The sequence below is a fragment of the Somniosus microcephalus genome, unplaced genomic scaffold (assembly GCF_052327205.1).
Source record: "Somniosus microcephalus isolate GS21.2 unplaced genomic scaffold, FLI_Smic_1.0 scaffold96, whole genome shotgun sequence".
Classification (NCBI taxonomy): Eukaryota; Metazoa; Chordata; class Chondrichthyes; order Squaliformes; family Somniosidae; genus Somniosus; species Somniosus microcephalus.
The window spans coordinates 18,070-33,512 of record NW_028225283.1 but is presented as its reverse complement, the minus strand read 5'-3'; the positions used below and the strand labels follow the sequence as shown (position 1 = coordinate 33,512).

The 15,443-nt window shown below is 53.3% G+C and overlaps 1 protein-coding gene across 2 annotated transcripts in view; it reads right to left on the bottom strand.

Moving 5' to 3' along the window:
- LOC147083077 (uncharacterized) overlaps positions 1-15,443 on the bottom strand; it is an 82,615-nt gene that overhangs the window by 51,493 nt on the left and 15,679 nt on the right. For both annotated transcript variants that reach the window (XR_015075986.1, XM_085980277.1), the window contains exon 3: positions 7,918-8,023. Coding sequence is in view for 1 of the 2 variants with exons in the window: in XM_085980277.1 (XP_085836403.1) it covers positions 7,918-8,023 (106 nt within the window). In the remaining variant the exon portion in view is untranslated. The remainder of the gene's footprint in view (positions 1-7,917; positions 8,024-15,443) is intronic.

The following is a 15,443-nucleotide window of genomic DNA, read 5'->3' as shown; positions in this document are numbered from 1 at the left end:
CAGGTTCACCACTCTCTGGGTGAAGAAATTCCTCCTCATCTCTGCACTAAATGGTTTCCCCTTATCCTTAGACTGTGACCCCTGGTTCTGAACTCCCCGACCTGCCAGAATTTTATAATTTTCAATGAGATCCACTCTCATTCTTCTAAACTCTAGCGAGTACAAACCCAATCGACCCAATCTCTACTCATACGTCATTCCTGCCATCCCAGGGATCAGCCTGGTGAATCTTCGCTGAACTCCTTCCATGGCAAGAACATCCTTCCTCAGATAAGGCGACCAAAACTGCACACAATACTCAAGATGTGGTCTCACCAAGGCCCTGTACAACTGCAGCAAGACATCCTTGCTCCTGTACTCAAACCCCCTCGCTATGAAGGCCAACATACCACTTGCCTTGTTAACCGCCTGCTGCACCTGCATGCTTACCTTCAGCGACTGGTGCACAAGGACACCCAGGTCTCGTTGCACTTCCCCTTCTCCCAATCTATTGCCATTCAGATAATAATCTGCCTTCCTGTTCTTGACACCAAAGTGGATAACCTCACATTTATCCACGTTATATTGCATCTGCCATGCTTCTGCCCAATCACCCAACCTGTCCAAATCATCCTGTAGTTTCTCGGCATCCTCCTCACAGCTCACACGCCCACCCAGCTTTGTGTCATCTGCAAATTTGGAGATATTACATCTAGTTCCCTTGTCTAGATCATTAATATATATTGTGAATAGCTGGGGTCCAAGGACCGATCCCTGCGGTACCCCATTAGTCACTGCCTGCCACTCAGAAAAAGACCCGTTTATTCCAAATCTTTGCTTTCTATCTGCCAACGAGTTCTCTATCCAAGTCAATACCTTGCCCCCAATCCCGTGTGCCTTAACTTTAGGGGAAGTACTGAGGGAGTGCCGCACTGTCGGAGGGGCGGTACTGAGGGAGCGCCGCACTGTCGTAGGGGCAGTACTGAGGTAGCTCTGCACTGTTGGAGGGGCAGTACTGAGGGAGCGCTGCACTGTTGGAGGGGCAGTACTGAGGGAGCGCTGCAATGTCGGAGGGTCTGTACTGAGGGAGTGCTGCACTGTCGGAGGGGCAGTACTGAGGGAGCGCTGCACTGTCAGAGGGGCAGTACTGAGGGAGCGCTGCACTGTCAGAGGGGCAGTACTGAGGGAGCGCTGCACTGTCAGAGGGGCAGTACTGAGGGAGCGCTACACTGTCGGAGGGGCAGTACTGAGGGAGTGCTGCACAGTTGGAGGGGCAGTACTGAGGGAGTGCTGCACTGTCGGAGGGTCAGTACTGAGGGTGCGCTGCTCTGTCGTAGGAGCAGTATTCTGTAACCTCCTACAGCCCCTACAACCCTCCCTATCTCTCTAACCTCCTCCAGCCCCTACACCTCTCGCTATCTGTGTAACCTCCTCCAGCACCTACAACCCTCCCTTTCTCTCTAACCTCCTCCAGGCACTACAACCCTCCTTATCTCTGTACCCTCCTCCAGCCCCTACAACCCTTCCTAACTGCATAACTTCCTCCAGCCCCTACAACTCTCCCTAACTCTGTAACCTCCTTCAGCCCCGACAACCCTTCCCATCTCTGTAACCTCCTCCAGTCCATACAACCCTCCCTATCTCTGTAACCTTCTCCAGCCCCTACAACCCTCCCTATCTCTGTAACCTCCTTTAGCCCCGACAACCCTTCCTATCTCTTTAACCTTCTCCAGTCCATACAGTCCTCCCTATCTCTGTAACCTCCTCCAGCCCCTACAACCCTCCCGATCTCTGTAACCTCCTCCAGCCCCTACAAACCTCCCTCTCTGTAACCTCCTCCAGCCCCAACAACCCTCCCTATCTCTGTAACCTCCTCCAGCCCCTACAACCCTCCCTATCTCTGTAAAATCCTCCAGCCCCTACAACCCTCCCTATCTCTGTAACCACCTCCAGCCGCTACAACACTCCCTATCTCTGTAACCTCCTCCAGCCCCTGCAACCCTCCCTATCTCTGTAACCTCCTCCAGCACCTACTACCCTCCCTATCTGGAGTGCGACATCGGCAGCGGGTGGAGGCGGAGCAGCGCGGCAGAGCGACTACAAGAGGCCCCAGAGGCTCAGGTAGGCCTCAGTGCGGCATCGGCAGCGGGTGGAGGCGGAGCAGCACGGCAGAGCGACTACAAGAGGCCCCAGAGGCTCAGGTAGGCCTCAGTGCGGCATCGGCAGCGGGTGGAGGCGGAGCAGCACGGCAGAGCGACTACAAGAGGCCCCAGAGGCTCAGGTAGGCCTCAGTGCGGCATCGGCAGCGGGTGGAGGCGGAGCAGCGCGGCAGAGCGACTACAAGAGGCCCCAGAGGCTCAGGTAGGCGTACCAGTCTCCAATCTCAGGCAAGGAGAGAGGTAAAAAGTATTCAAGGCGTGACGTCACCACAAAACAGGTAGGTGATTGGTTGGAGTATTTCTCTCATTTTAAAATTTTAAGTCTGTGGTTTATAGTTTTTAAGGTTGCTGTGGTGTACCAAGGCCTTTCTGGTGCAGAGTGACTGTTGGTAAACCATTTAACTGGTGTAACTAGAGGGATTGATTTAATTTAAATTCAATTAATTAAAGGGGATACTAGCATCTAAAATCAGGCCGAGGGTGTCCATAACTAACAATAAAAATTTTAATTAATTAAACAGAATGGAGCAGGTGATGTGTTACTGTTGCGAGATGTGGGAGCCGGTGAACCCCATTGAGGCTCACGGTGATTACGTCTGTGACAAGTGTCTGCTGCTACAGGAACTCCAGCTCCGTGTTGATGAGCTGGAGTCTGAGCTTCAGACACTGCGACACATCAGGGAGGGGGAGAAGTACCTGGACTCTGTGTATCAGGAGGTGGTCACAACTATGAAGTTAAGTAATTTAGATGTAGCCCATGGTCAGGGACAGGACAGTGTGACTACGAGTGAGGCAGGTACGGGGATCCAGGAGGTAGAGCTGGAGGAGCCGCAGCCCTTGCTCTTGACCAACAGGTTCAAGGTTCTTACTCCCTGTGAGGACAGGTGCAGGGACTGCAGGGAGGATGAGCAACCTGGCAACAGCACCGTGGAACGGGGGGCCATTCAAGAGGGGGGAGTAAATAGAAATGTTGTAGTGGTAGGGGATAGTATTATTAGGGGGATAGATAGAGTTCTCTGCAGCCGAGAGCGAGAGTCCCGAAGGCTGTGTTGCCTACCCGGTGCCAGGGTTAAGGACATCTCCTCTGGGCTGGAAAGAAACTTGCAGTGGGAGGGGGTGGATCCAGTTGTCGTGGTCCATGTTGGTACAAACGACATAGATAGGACTAGGAAGCTGGTTCTGTTAAAGGAGTATGAGCAGCTAGGGGTCAAATTAAAAAACAGAACCTCAAGGGTAATAATCTCTGGATTATTACCTGAGCCACGAGCGAATTTGGCTAGGACAAATAAAATTAGAGAGTTAAATGCGTGGCTCAAAGACTGGTGTGGGAGAAATGGGTTTTGCTTCCTGGGACACTGGCACCAGTACTGGGGCAGGAGGGAGCTGTTCCGTTGGCACGGGCTTCACTTGGCCAGTGCTGGGACTAGAGTCCTGGCGGATCATATAACTAGGGCTGTAGAGAGGGCTTTAAACTAACTAGTGGGGGGGAGGTTCCTAGAAAGCAAATAATAAACATGACAACAGAGAAGGTCATAGACTTAGGTAGCAGTGGGGAAATTAAAAACCAGAGTGTGTCAGGAAGGGGCAGAAGGTATGGAGTAAAAGGTAAGTAATAAAAAGGGCAAAAGCAGGAACTAAGTGTCACAAAACATATTTGAAAGTTCTCTATCTGAATGCACGTAGCATTCGTAACAAAATAGACGAGTTAATGGCACAAATAACTACATATGGGTATGATCTTGTGGCCATTACAGAAACATGGCTGCAGGGTGACAATGCCTGGGAATTAAACATACCAGGTTATTTAACGATCAGGAAGGACAGGCAGGAAGGAAGGGGAGGTGGGGTGGCTATGTTAATAAAGGAAGGAATCACTGTAATACAGAGAAATGATATTGGGTCAAAAAGTCAGGATAATGAAACAGTTTGGATGGAGGTAAGGAATAATAAGGGGAAAAAAACACTAGTGGGCGTAGTCTATAGGCCTCCGAACAGTTGCAACTCTGTTGGACGGAGTATCAATCAGGAAATAGTTGAGGCTTGTAATAAGGGAACATCTATAATTATGGGGGATTTTAACTATCATATTAATTGGACAAATCAAATTGGGCAGGGCTGCCTTGAGGATGAGTTCATTGAGTGTTTTAGGGATGGGTTTCTTGAGCAGTATGTAACTGAACCGACCAGGGGGCAAGCAACCTTAGATCTGGTCCTGTGTAACGAGACAGGATTAATTAAAAATGTCCTAGTAAAGGATCCCCTTGGAATGAGTGACCATAACATGGTTGAATTCCATATTCAATTAGAGGGTGAGAAGGTTGGATCTCAAACAAACGTGCTAAGCTTGAATAAAGGAGACTATGAAGGTATGAGAGCGGAATTGAGTAGAGTGGATTGGGAAAATAGATTAAAGGGTAAGACGATACATGATCAGTGGTGTACATTTAAGGAGTTATTTTACAACTTCCAAAAAATATATATTCCACTGAGAAGAAAAGGGTGTAAAAGAAAAGACAGCCATCCGTGGCTAAGTAAAGAAATTAAGGATAGTATTCGACTAAAAACAAGGGCATATAAGGTAGCCAAATCTAGTGGGAGGATAGAGGATTGGGAAAACTTTAAAAGACAGCAAAAAGTAACAAAAAGATTGATTAAGAAAGGGAAGATAGATTATGAAAGTAAATTAGCAAAAAACATAAAAACAGATAGTAAGAGTTTTTATAGTTATATAAAAAGAAAAAGGGTGGCTAAAGTAAATGTTGGTCCCTTAGAGGATGAGACCGGGAAATTAATGGTGGGAAATATGGAGATGGCAAAAACACTGAATGAATATTTTATATCAGTCTTTAAAGTAGAAGACACTAAGAATATCCCAACACTGGACAAAGAGGGGGCTATAGGGGGGAGGAGCTAAACACGATCAAAATCACTAAGGAAGTGGTACTCGGTAAAATAATGGGACTCAAGGCAGATAAATCACCTGGACCTGATGGCTTACATCCTAGGGTCTTGAGGGAAGTGGCGGTAGGGATTGTGGATGCATTGGTAATAATTTTCCAAAACTCCCTGGAATCAGCAAAGGTCCCGGCAGACTGGAAAACTGCTAATGTAACGCCCTTATTTAAAAAGGGCAGTAGACAGAAGGCTGGAAACTATAGGCCGGTTAGCCTAACATCTGTGATAGTAAAATATTGGAGTCCATTATTAAGGAGACAGTAACAGGACATTTGGATAATCATAATTTAATAGGACAAAGTCAGCATGGTTTTATGAAGGGGAAGTCATGTTTGACAAATTTGCTGGAGTTCTTTGAGGAAGTAACATATAGGGTGGATAAAGGGGAACCAGTGGACGTAGTGTATTTAGACTTCCAAAAGGCATTTGACAAGGTGCCACACAAAAGATTATTGCTTAAGATAAAAAATCACGGGATTGGGGGTAATATTCTGGCATGGATAGAGGATTGGCTATCTAACAGAAGGCAGAGAGTTGGGATAAATGGTTCATTCTCGGACTGGCAATCAGTAACTAGTGGTGTTCTACAGGGGTTAGTGCTGGGTCCCCAACTCTTTACAATCTATATTAACGATTTGGAGGAGGGGACCGAGTGTAACATATCAAAGTTTGCAGATGATACTAAGATGGGAGGGAAAGTAGTGAGTGAGGAGGACATCAAAAACCTGCAAGGGGACATAGACAGGCTAAGTAAGTGGGCAGAGATTTGGCAGATGGAATACAATACTGGAAAGTGTGAGGTTATGCACTTTGGCAGGAAAAATCGTAGAGCAAGTTATTATCTTAATGGCAAGAAACTGGAAAGTACTGAAGTACAAAGGGATCTGGGGGTCCTGGTGCACGAAACTCAAAAGGTTAGTATGCAGGTGCAGCAAGTGATTAAGAAGGCCAATGGAATGTTGGCTTTCATTGCTAGGGGGATAGAATATAAAAATAGGGAGGTATTGCTTCAGTTGTACAAGGTATTGATGAGACCGCACCTGGAATACTGCATACAGTTTTAGTGTCCATACTTAAGAAAAGACATACTTGCTCTCGAGTCAGTACAAAGAAGGTTCACTTGGTTAATCCCGGGGATGAGGGGATGGACATATGAGGAGAGGTTGAGTAGATTGGGACTCTACTCATTGGAGTTCAGAAGAATGAGAGGCGATCTTATTCAAACATATAAGATTGTGAAGGGGTTGGATCGGGTGAATGCGGGGAGGATGTTCCCGATGATGGGTGAAACTAGAACTAGGGGGCATAGTCTTAGAATAAGGGGCTGCTCTTTCAAAACTGAGATGAGGAGGAACTACTTCACTCAGAGGGTGGTAGGTCCGTGGAATATGCTACCCCAAAAAGCTGTAGAAGCTACATCATTACATAAATTTAAAACAGAAATAGACAGTTTCCTAGAAGTAAAGGGAATTACGGGTTATGGGGAGCGGGCAGGAATTTGGACATGAGTCTAGGTTCGGATCGGTCATGGCCCTGTGGGTAGCGGAGCGGGCCCAGGGGCCGTGTAGCCTGATCCTGCTCCTATTTCGTGTGTCTAATTCTGTTAGATTCAGGAGATGGTTCAGTGATAGTCGATTGGCGGTTAGGATCAGATCAGCCATGATCTTATTGAATGGCGGAGCAGGCTCGAGGGGCCGATTGGCCTACTCCTGCTCCTATTTCTTATGTTCTTATCTCTGTAACCTCTTCCAGCCCCTACAACCCTCCCTATCTCTGTAACCTCCTCCAGCCACTACAACCCTCCCTATCTCTGTAACCTCCTCCAGCCACTACAACCCTCATCTCTGTAACCTCCTCCAACCCCTACAAACCTCCCCATCTCTGTAATCTAGTCCAGCCCCTACAACCCTCCCTATCTCGGTAACCTCCTCCAGCCCCTACAACCCTCCCTATCTCTGTAACCTCCTCCAGCCCCTACAAACCTCCCTATCTCTGTAACCTCCTCCAACCCCTACAACGCTCCCTATCTCTGTAACCTCCTCCAGCCCCTACAACCCTCCCTATCTCTGTAACCTCCTCCAACGCCTACAACCCTCCCTATCCCTGTAACCTCCTCCAGCCCCTACAACCCTCCCGATATCTGTTAACGCCTCCAGCCCTACAACCCTCCCTATCTCTGTAACCTCCTCCAGCCCCAACAACCCTCCCTATCTCTGTAACCTCCTCCAGCCCCTACAACCCTCCCTATCTCTGTAACCTCCTCCAACCACTGCAACCCTCCCTATCTCTGTAACCTCCTCCAACGCCTACAACCCTCCCTATCCCAGTAACCTCCTCCAGCCCCTACAACCCTCCCTATCTCTGTAACCTCCTCCAACCACTGCAACCCTCCCTATCTCTGTAACCTCCTCCAACGTCTACAACCCTCCCTATCTCTGTAACCTCCTCCAGCCCCTACAACCCTACCTATCTCTGTAACCTCCTCCAGCCCCGACAGCCCTCCCTATCTCTGTAACCTCCTCCAGCCCCACAACCCTCCCTATCTCTGTAACCTCCTCCAGCCCCTACAACCCTCCCTATCTCTGTAACCTCCTCCAGCTCCTACAACCCTCCCTATCTCTGTAACCTCCTCCAGCCCCTACAACCCTCCCTATCTCTCTAACCTCCTCCAGCCCCTACAACCCTCCCTATCTCTGTAACCTCCTCCAGCCCCTACAACCCTCCCTATCTGTGTAACCTCCTCCAGCCCCTACAACCCTCCCTATCTCTCTAACCTCCTCCAGCCCCTACAACCCTCCCTATCTCTGTAACCTCCGGTACTCACTGGTGTTGTAGCACTTGCTGATGTCCAGCTCATCCACCAGGTTGGTTACAATCTTTTCCTTGATGCATTGTTTCATGGAACTGGGTAACTTCAAGTGGGCCTGGTACTGTGGGATGAAAAGGGCAGAAGCACGCCGTTAGCATCTGGTGATTATACGTCCCCTGTTTTCAGGGGGGACAGTCCCCAGATGATGTACTTTGTCCCCGGGTAAACTATGGCCCCCCTGCTTACAAAAACTCGCCCCCGAATAAGCTAACTTTTAATTTCTCCTGTTGGACGACGACATCCAACACACACAGACTGTGCCGTTCACCCTAATTGTGTTAAGTCTGTGTGTTCTAGTTATTGTTAATAAGAATCACTGCACACAGACCACAAGAGTAAATTCAACAGGTCTTTACAAGTCGGAGGTCAGGCTGAACTGCCCAATAAATCCTTACACAGCACTTATATACCGGTGTGGTCACCACCGGTATTACAGTATACAGCAGCCAAGATAAAGTAGTGCATCTCTTAAAATAGTTCTCTTAAAGGTGGAACGGTTACATACACCACAAATTGCATGACACGGTTTCTTCTTGGGCAGCTACAGCAGTGTAGACTGTGGGTGCAAAAAACTCAAGTTCCTGCCCCCCTGCCCCACACACACAGAGCAGGAAAGGCCCAGGCTGCATCCCGGCCTAGTGCTGAGTTAGCCCAATCTCACTCCCGGTGTGGTACTGAGCTCCACACACACACACATGGAGCAGGAAAGGCCCAGGCTCTGTCCCCGGCCTAGTGCTGAGTTAGCCCAATCACACACCCGGTGTGGTACTGGGCCCCGCACACACAGAGCAGGAAAGGCCCAGGCTCCATCTCGGCCTAGTGCTGAGTTAGCCCAATCTCACTCCCGGTGTGGTACTGAGCCCCACACACACACACACAGAGCAGGAAAGGCCCAGGCTTCATCCCGGCCTAGTACTGAGTTAGCCTGATCTCACACCCGGTGTGGTACTGGGACCCACACGCAGAGCAGGAAAGGCCCAGGCTCTGTCCCCGGCCTGTGCTGAGTGAGCCTGATCTCACACCCGGTGTGGTACTGAGCCCCACACACACACAGAGCAGGAAAGGCCCAGGCTCCGTCCCCGGCCTAGTGCTGAGTTAGCCTGATCTCACACCCGGTGTGGTACTGAGCCCCACACACACACACAGAGCAGGAGAGGCCCAGGCTCCATCCCCGGCCTAGTGCTGAGTTAGCCTGATCTCACACCCGGTGTGGTACTGAGTTAGCCTGATCTCACACCCGGTGTGGTACTGGGCCCCACACACACACGGAGCAGGAAAGGCCCAGGCTCTGTCCCCGGCCTGTGCTGAGTTAGCCTGATCTCACACCCGGTGTGGTACTGAGCCCCACACACACACAGAGCAGGAAAGGCCCAGGCTTCATCCCGGCCTAGTGCTGAGTTAGCCTGATCTCACACCCGGTGTGGTACTGAGCCCCACACACACACGGAGCAGGAAAGGCCCAGGCTCTGTCCCCGGCCTGTGCTGAGTTAGCCTGATCTCACACCCGGTGTGGTACTGAGCCCCACACACACACAGAGCAGGAAAGGCCCAGGCTCTGTCCCCGGCCTGTGCTGAGTTAGCCTGATCTCACACCCGGTGTGGTACTGAGCCCCACACACACACGGAGCAGGAAAGGCCCAGGCTCCGTCCCCGGCCTAGTGCTGAGTTAGCCTGATCTCACACCCGGTGTGGTACTGAGCCCCACACACACACAGAGCAGGAAAGGCCCAGGCTCTGTCCCCGGCCTGTGCTGAGTTAGCCTGATCTCACACCCGGTGTGGTACTGAGCCCCACACACACACGGAGCAGGAAAGGGCCAGTATGCAGATGATGCAAAAATCGGCCGTGTGGTTGAAAGCTGTAAGCTGCAGGAAGATATCAATAAATTGGTCAGGTGGGCAGAAAAGTGACAAATGGAATTCAATCCGGAGAAGTGTGAGGTAATGCATTGGGGGGGGGCTAACAAGGAAAGGGAATACACTATAAATGGTAGGACACTGAGAAGTGCAGAAGATCAGAGGGACCTTGGAGTGCATGTTCACAGATCCCTGAAGGTAGCAGGACAGGTAGATAAGGTGGTTAAGAAGGCAAAGAGAATACTTTCCTTTGTTAGCCAAGGCATAGAATATAAGAGCAGGGAGGTTCTGCTTCAACTGTATAAAACATTAGTTAGGCCACAGCTAGATTACTGCGTGCAGTTCTGGTCACCACATTACAGGAAAGATGTGATTGCACTCAAGAGGGTACAGAGGAGATTTACGAGGATGTTGCCAGGGCTGGGGAATTTCAGCTATGAGGAAAGACTGGATAGGCTGGGGGGGGTTTTCTTTGGAGCAGAGGAGGCTGAGGGGAGACGTAACTGAGGTGTATAGAATTATGAGGGGCCTAGATAGTGTGGATAGGGAGGACCTATTTCCCCGAGCAGAGGGGTCAATAACCAGGGGGCACAGATTTAAAGTAATTGGTGGACGGTTTAGAGGGCAGTTGAGAAGAACCTTTACCACCCAGAGGGTGGTGGGGGTCTGGAACTCACTGCCTGAAAGGGTGGTAGAGGCAGAGACCCTCATCGCATTTAACAAGTACAGTAAACTCTCCTTTACACGGCACCTAATTATCCGGAATTCTCTAATAACTGGCAAAATTCAGGAGTAGGTTCAGGAACCCAAAGTAAGTTTTACTGTATATCTGTGGCCGTGTAACCGGGACTCCTGTACAAGTGGCCGTGTAACCGGGACTCCTGAAAAGTGGCCGTGTAACCGGGACTCCTGCACAGGGGGCCGTGTAACCGGGACTCCTGCACAAGTGGCCGTGTAACCGGGACTCCTGTACAAGTGGCCGTGTAACCGGGACTCCTGAAAAGTGGCCGTGTAACCGGGACTCCTGTACAAGTGGCCGTGTAACCGGGACTCCTGCACAAGTGGCCGTGTAACCGGGACTCCTGTACAAGTGGCCGTGTAACCGGGACTCCTGTACAAGTGGCCGTGTAACCGGGACTCCTGCACAAGTGGCCGTGTAACCGGGACTCCTGTACAAGTGGCCGTGTAACCGGGACTCCTGCACAAGTGGCCGTGTAACCGGGACTCCTGCACAAGTGGCCGTGTAACCGGGACTCCTGCACAAGTGGCCGTGTAACCGGGACTCCTGCACAAGTGGCCGTGTAACCGGGACTCCTGCACAAGTGGCCGTGTAACCGGGACTCCTGCACAAGTGGCCGTGTAACCGGGACTCCTGTACAAGTGGCCGTGTAACCGGGACTCCTGAAAAGTGGCCGTGTAACCGGGGCTCCTGTACAAGTGGCCGTGTAACCGGGACTCCTGTACAAGTGGCCGTGTAACCGGGACTCCTGAAAAGTGGCCGTGTAACCGGGACTCCTGCACAAGTGGCCGTGTAACCGGGACTCCTGCACAAGTGGCCGTGTAACCGGGACTCCTGCACAAGTGGCCGTGTAACCGGGACTCCTGCACAAGTGGCCGTGTAACCGGGACTCCTGTACAAGTGGCCGTGTAACCGGGACTCCTGTACAAGTGGCCGTGTAACCGGGACTCCTGCACAAGTGGCCGTGTAACCGGGACTCCTGCACAAGTGGCCGTGTAACCGGGACTCCTGCACAAGTGGCCGTGTAACCGGGACTCCTGCACAAGTGGCCGTGTAACCGGGACTCCTGCACAAGTGGCCGTGTAACCGGGACTCCTGCGCAAGTGGCCGTGTAACCGGGACTCCTGCGCAAGTGGCCGTGTAACCGGGACTCCTGCACAAGTGGCCGTGTAACCGGGACTCCTGCACAAGTGGCCGTGTAACCGGGACTCCTGCACAAGTGGCCGTGTAACCGGGACTCCTGTACAAGTGGCCGTGTAACCGGGACTCCTGCACAGGGGGCCGTGTAACCGGGACTCCTGCACAAGTGGCCGTGTAACCAGGACTCCTGTACAAGTGGCCGTGTAACCAGGACTCCTGCACAAGTGGCCGTGTAACCGGGGCTCCTGTACAAGTGGCCGTGTAACCGGGACTCCTGCACAAGTGGCCGTGTAACCAGGACTCCTGTACAAGTGGCCGTGTAACCGGGACTCCTGCACAAGTGGCCGTGTAACCGGGACTCCTGTACAAGTGGCCGTGTAACCGGGACTCCTGCACAAGTGGCCGTGTAACCGGGACTCCTGCACAAGTGGCCGTGTAACCGGGGCTCCTGTACAAGTGGCCGTGTAACCGGGACTCCTGTACAAGTGGCCGTGTAACCGGGACTCCAGCACAAGTGGCCGAGTAACCGGGACTCCTGTACAAGTGGCCTTGTAACCGGGACTCCTGCACAGGGGGCCGTGTAACCGGGACTCCTGCACAAGTGGCCGTGTAACCGGGACTCCTGTACAAGTGGCCGTGTAACCGGGACTCCTGTACAAGTGGCCGTGTAACCGGGACTCCTGTACAAGTGGCCGTGTAACCGGGACTCCTGCACAAGTGGCCGTGTAACCGGGACTCCTGCACAAGTGGCCGTGTAACCGGGACTCCTGTACAAGTGGCGTGTAAACGGGACTCCTGCACAAGTGGCCGTGTAACCGGGACTCCTGTACAAGTGGCCGTGTAACCGGGACTCCTGCACAAGTGGCCGTGTAACCGGGACTCCTGTACAAGTGGCCGTGTAACCGGGACTCCTGTACAAGTGGCCGTGTAACCGGGACTCCTGTACAAGTGGCCGTGTAACCGGGACTCCTGCACAAGTGGCCGTGTAACCGGGACTCCTGCACAAGTGGCCGTGTAACCGGGACTCCTGCACAAGTGGCCGTGTAACCGGGACTCCTGCACAAGTGGCCGTGTAACCGGGACTCCTGCACAAGTGGCCGTGTAACCGGGACTCCTGCACAAGTGGCCGTGTAACCGGGACTCCTGCACAAGTGGCCGTGTAACCGGGACTCCTGCACAAGTGGCCGTGTAACCGGGACTCCTGTACAAGTGGCGTGTAACCGGGACTCCTGTACAAGTGGCCGTGTAACCGGGACTCCTGTACAAGTGGCCGTGTAACCGGGACTCCTGCACAAGTGGCCGTGTAACCGGGACTCCTGCACAAGTGGCCGTGTAACCGGGACTCCTGTACAAGTGGCCGTGTAACCGGGACTCCTGCACAAGTGGCCGTGTAACCGGGACTCCAGCACAAGTGGCCGTGTAACCGGGACTCCTGTACAAGTGGCCGTGTAACCGGGACTCCTGCACAAGTGGCCGTGTAACCGGGACTCCTGTACAAGTGGCGTGTAACCGGGGCTCCTGCACAAGTGGCCGTGTAACCGGGACTCCAGCACAAGTGGCCGTGTAACCGGGACTCCTGTACAAGTGGCCGTGTAACCGGGACTCCTGCACAAGTGGCCGTGTAACCGGGACTCCTGTACAAGTGGCCGTGTAACCGGGACTCCTGCACAAGTGGCCGTGTAACCGGGACTCCTGCACAAGTGGCCGTGTAACCGGGACTCCTGTACAAGTGGCCGTGTAACCGGGACTCCTGCACAAGTGGCCGTGTAACCGGGACTCCTGCACAAGTGGCCGTGTAACCGGGACTCCTGCACAAGTGGCCGTGTAACCGGGACTCCTGCACAAGTGGCCGTGTAACCGGGACTCCTGTACAAGTGGCCGTGTAACCGGGACTCCTGCACAAGTGGCCGTGTAACCGGGACTCCTGTACAAGTGGCCGTGTAACCGGGACTCCAGCACAAGTGGCCGTGTAACTGGGACTCCTGCACAAGTGGCCGTGTAACCGGGACTCCTGTACAAGTGGCCGTGTAACCGGGACTCCTGCACAAGTGGCCGTGTAACCGGGACTCCTGTACAAGTGGCCGTGTAACCGGGACTCCTGCACAAGTGGCCGTGTAACCGGGACTCCTGTACAAGTGGCCGTGTAACCGGGACTCCTGTACAGGGGGCCGTGTAACCGGGACTCCTGTACAAGTGGCCGTGTAACCGGGACTCCTGTACAGGGGGCCGTGTAACCGGGACTCCTGTACAAGTGGCCGTGTAACCGGGACTCCTGTACAAGTGGCCGTGTAACCGGGACTCCTGCACAAGTGGCCGTGTAACCGGGACTCCTGCACAAGTGGCCGTGTAACCGGGACTCCTGCACAAGTGGCCGTGTAACCGGGACTCCTGCACAAGTGGCCGTGTAACCGGGACTCCTGCACAAGTGGCCGTGTAACCGGGGCTCCTGTACAAGTGGCCGTGTAACCGGGACTCCTGTACAAGTGGCCGTGTAACCGGGACTCCTGTACAAGTGGCCGTGTAACCGGGGCTTCTGTACAAGTGGCCGTGTAACCGGGGCTCCTGTACAAGTGGCCGTGTAACCGGGACTCCTGCACAAGTGGCCGTGTAACCGGGACTCCTGCACAAGTGGCCGTGTAACCGGGACTCCTGCACAAGTGGCCGTGTAACCGGGACTCCTGTACAAGTGGCCGTGTAACCGGGACTCCTGTACAAGTGGCCGTGTAACCGGGACTCCTGCACAAGTGGCCGTGTAACCGGGACTCCTGTACAAGTGGCCGTGTAACCGGGACTCCTGCACAAGTGGCCGTGTAACCGGGGCTCCTGCACAAGTGGCCGTGTAACCGGGACTCCTGTACAAGTGGCCGTGTAACCGGGACTCCTGCACAAGTGGCCGTGTAACCGGGACTCCTGTACAAGTGGCCGTGTAACCGGGACTCCTGCACAAGTGGCCGTGTAACCGGGACTCCTGCACAAGTGGCCGTGTAACCGGGACTCCTGCACAAGTGGCCGTGTAACCAGGACTCCTGCACAGGGGGCCGTGTAACCGGGACTCCTGTACAAGTGGCCGTGTAACCAGGACTCCTGCACAGGGGGCCGTGTAACCGGGACTCCTGTACAAGTGGCCGTGTAACCGGGACTCCTGTACAAGTGGCCGTGTAACCGGGACTCCTGTACAAGTGGCCGTGTAACCGGGACTCCTGTACAAGTGGCCGTGTAACCGGGACTCCTGTACAGGGGGCCGTGTAACCGGGACTCCTGTACAAGTGGCCGTGTAACCGGGACTCCTGCACAAGTGGCCGTGTAACCGGGGCTCCTGTACAAGTGGCCGTGTAACCGGGGCTCCTGTACAAGTGGCCGTGTAACCGGGACTCCTGCACAAGTGGCCGTGTAACCGGGACTCCTGCACAGGGGGCCGTGTAACCGGGAATCCTGCACAAGTGGCCGTGTAACCGGGACTCCTGCACAAGTGGCCGTGTAACCGGGACTCCTGTACAAGTGGCCGTGTAACCGGGACTCCTGCACAAGTGGCCGTGTATCCGGGACTCCTGTACAAGTGGCCGTGTAACCGGGACTCCTGCACAGGGGGCCGTGTAACCGGGAATCCTGCACAAGTGGCCGTGTAACCGGGACTCCTGCACAAGTGGCCGTGTAACCGGGACTCCTGCACAGGGGGCCGTGTAACCGGGAATCCTGCACAAGTGGCCGTGTAACCGGGACTCCTGTACAAGTGGCCGTGTAACCGG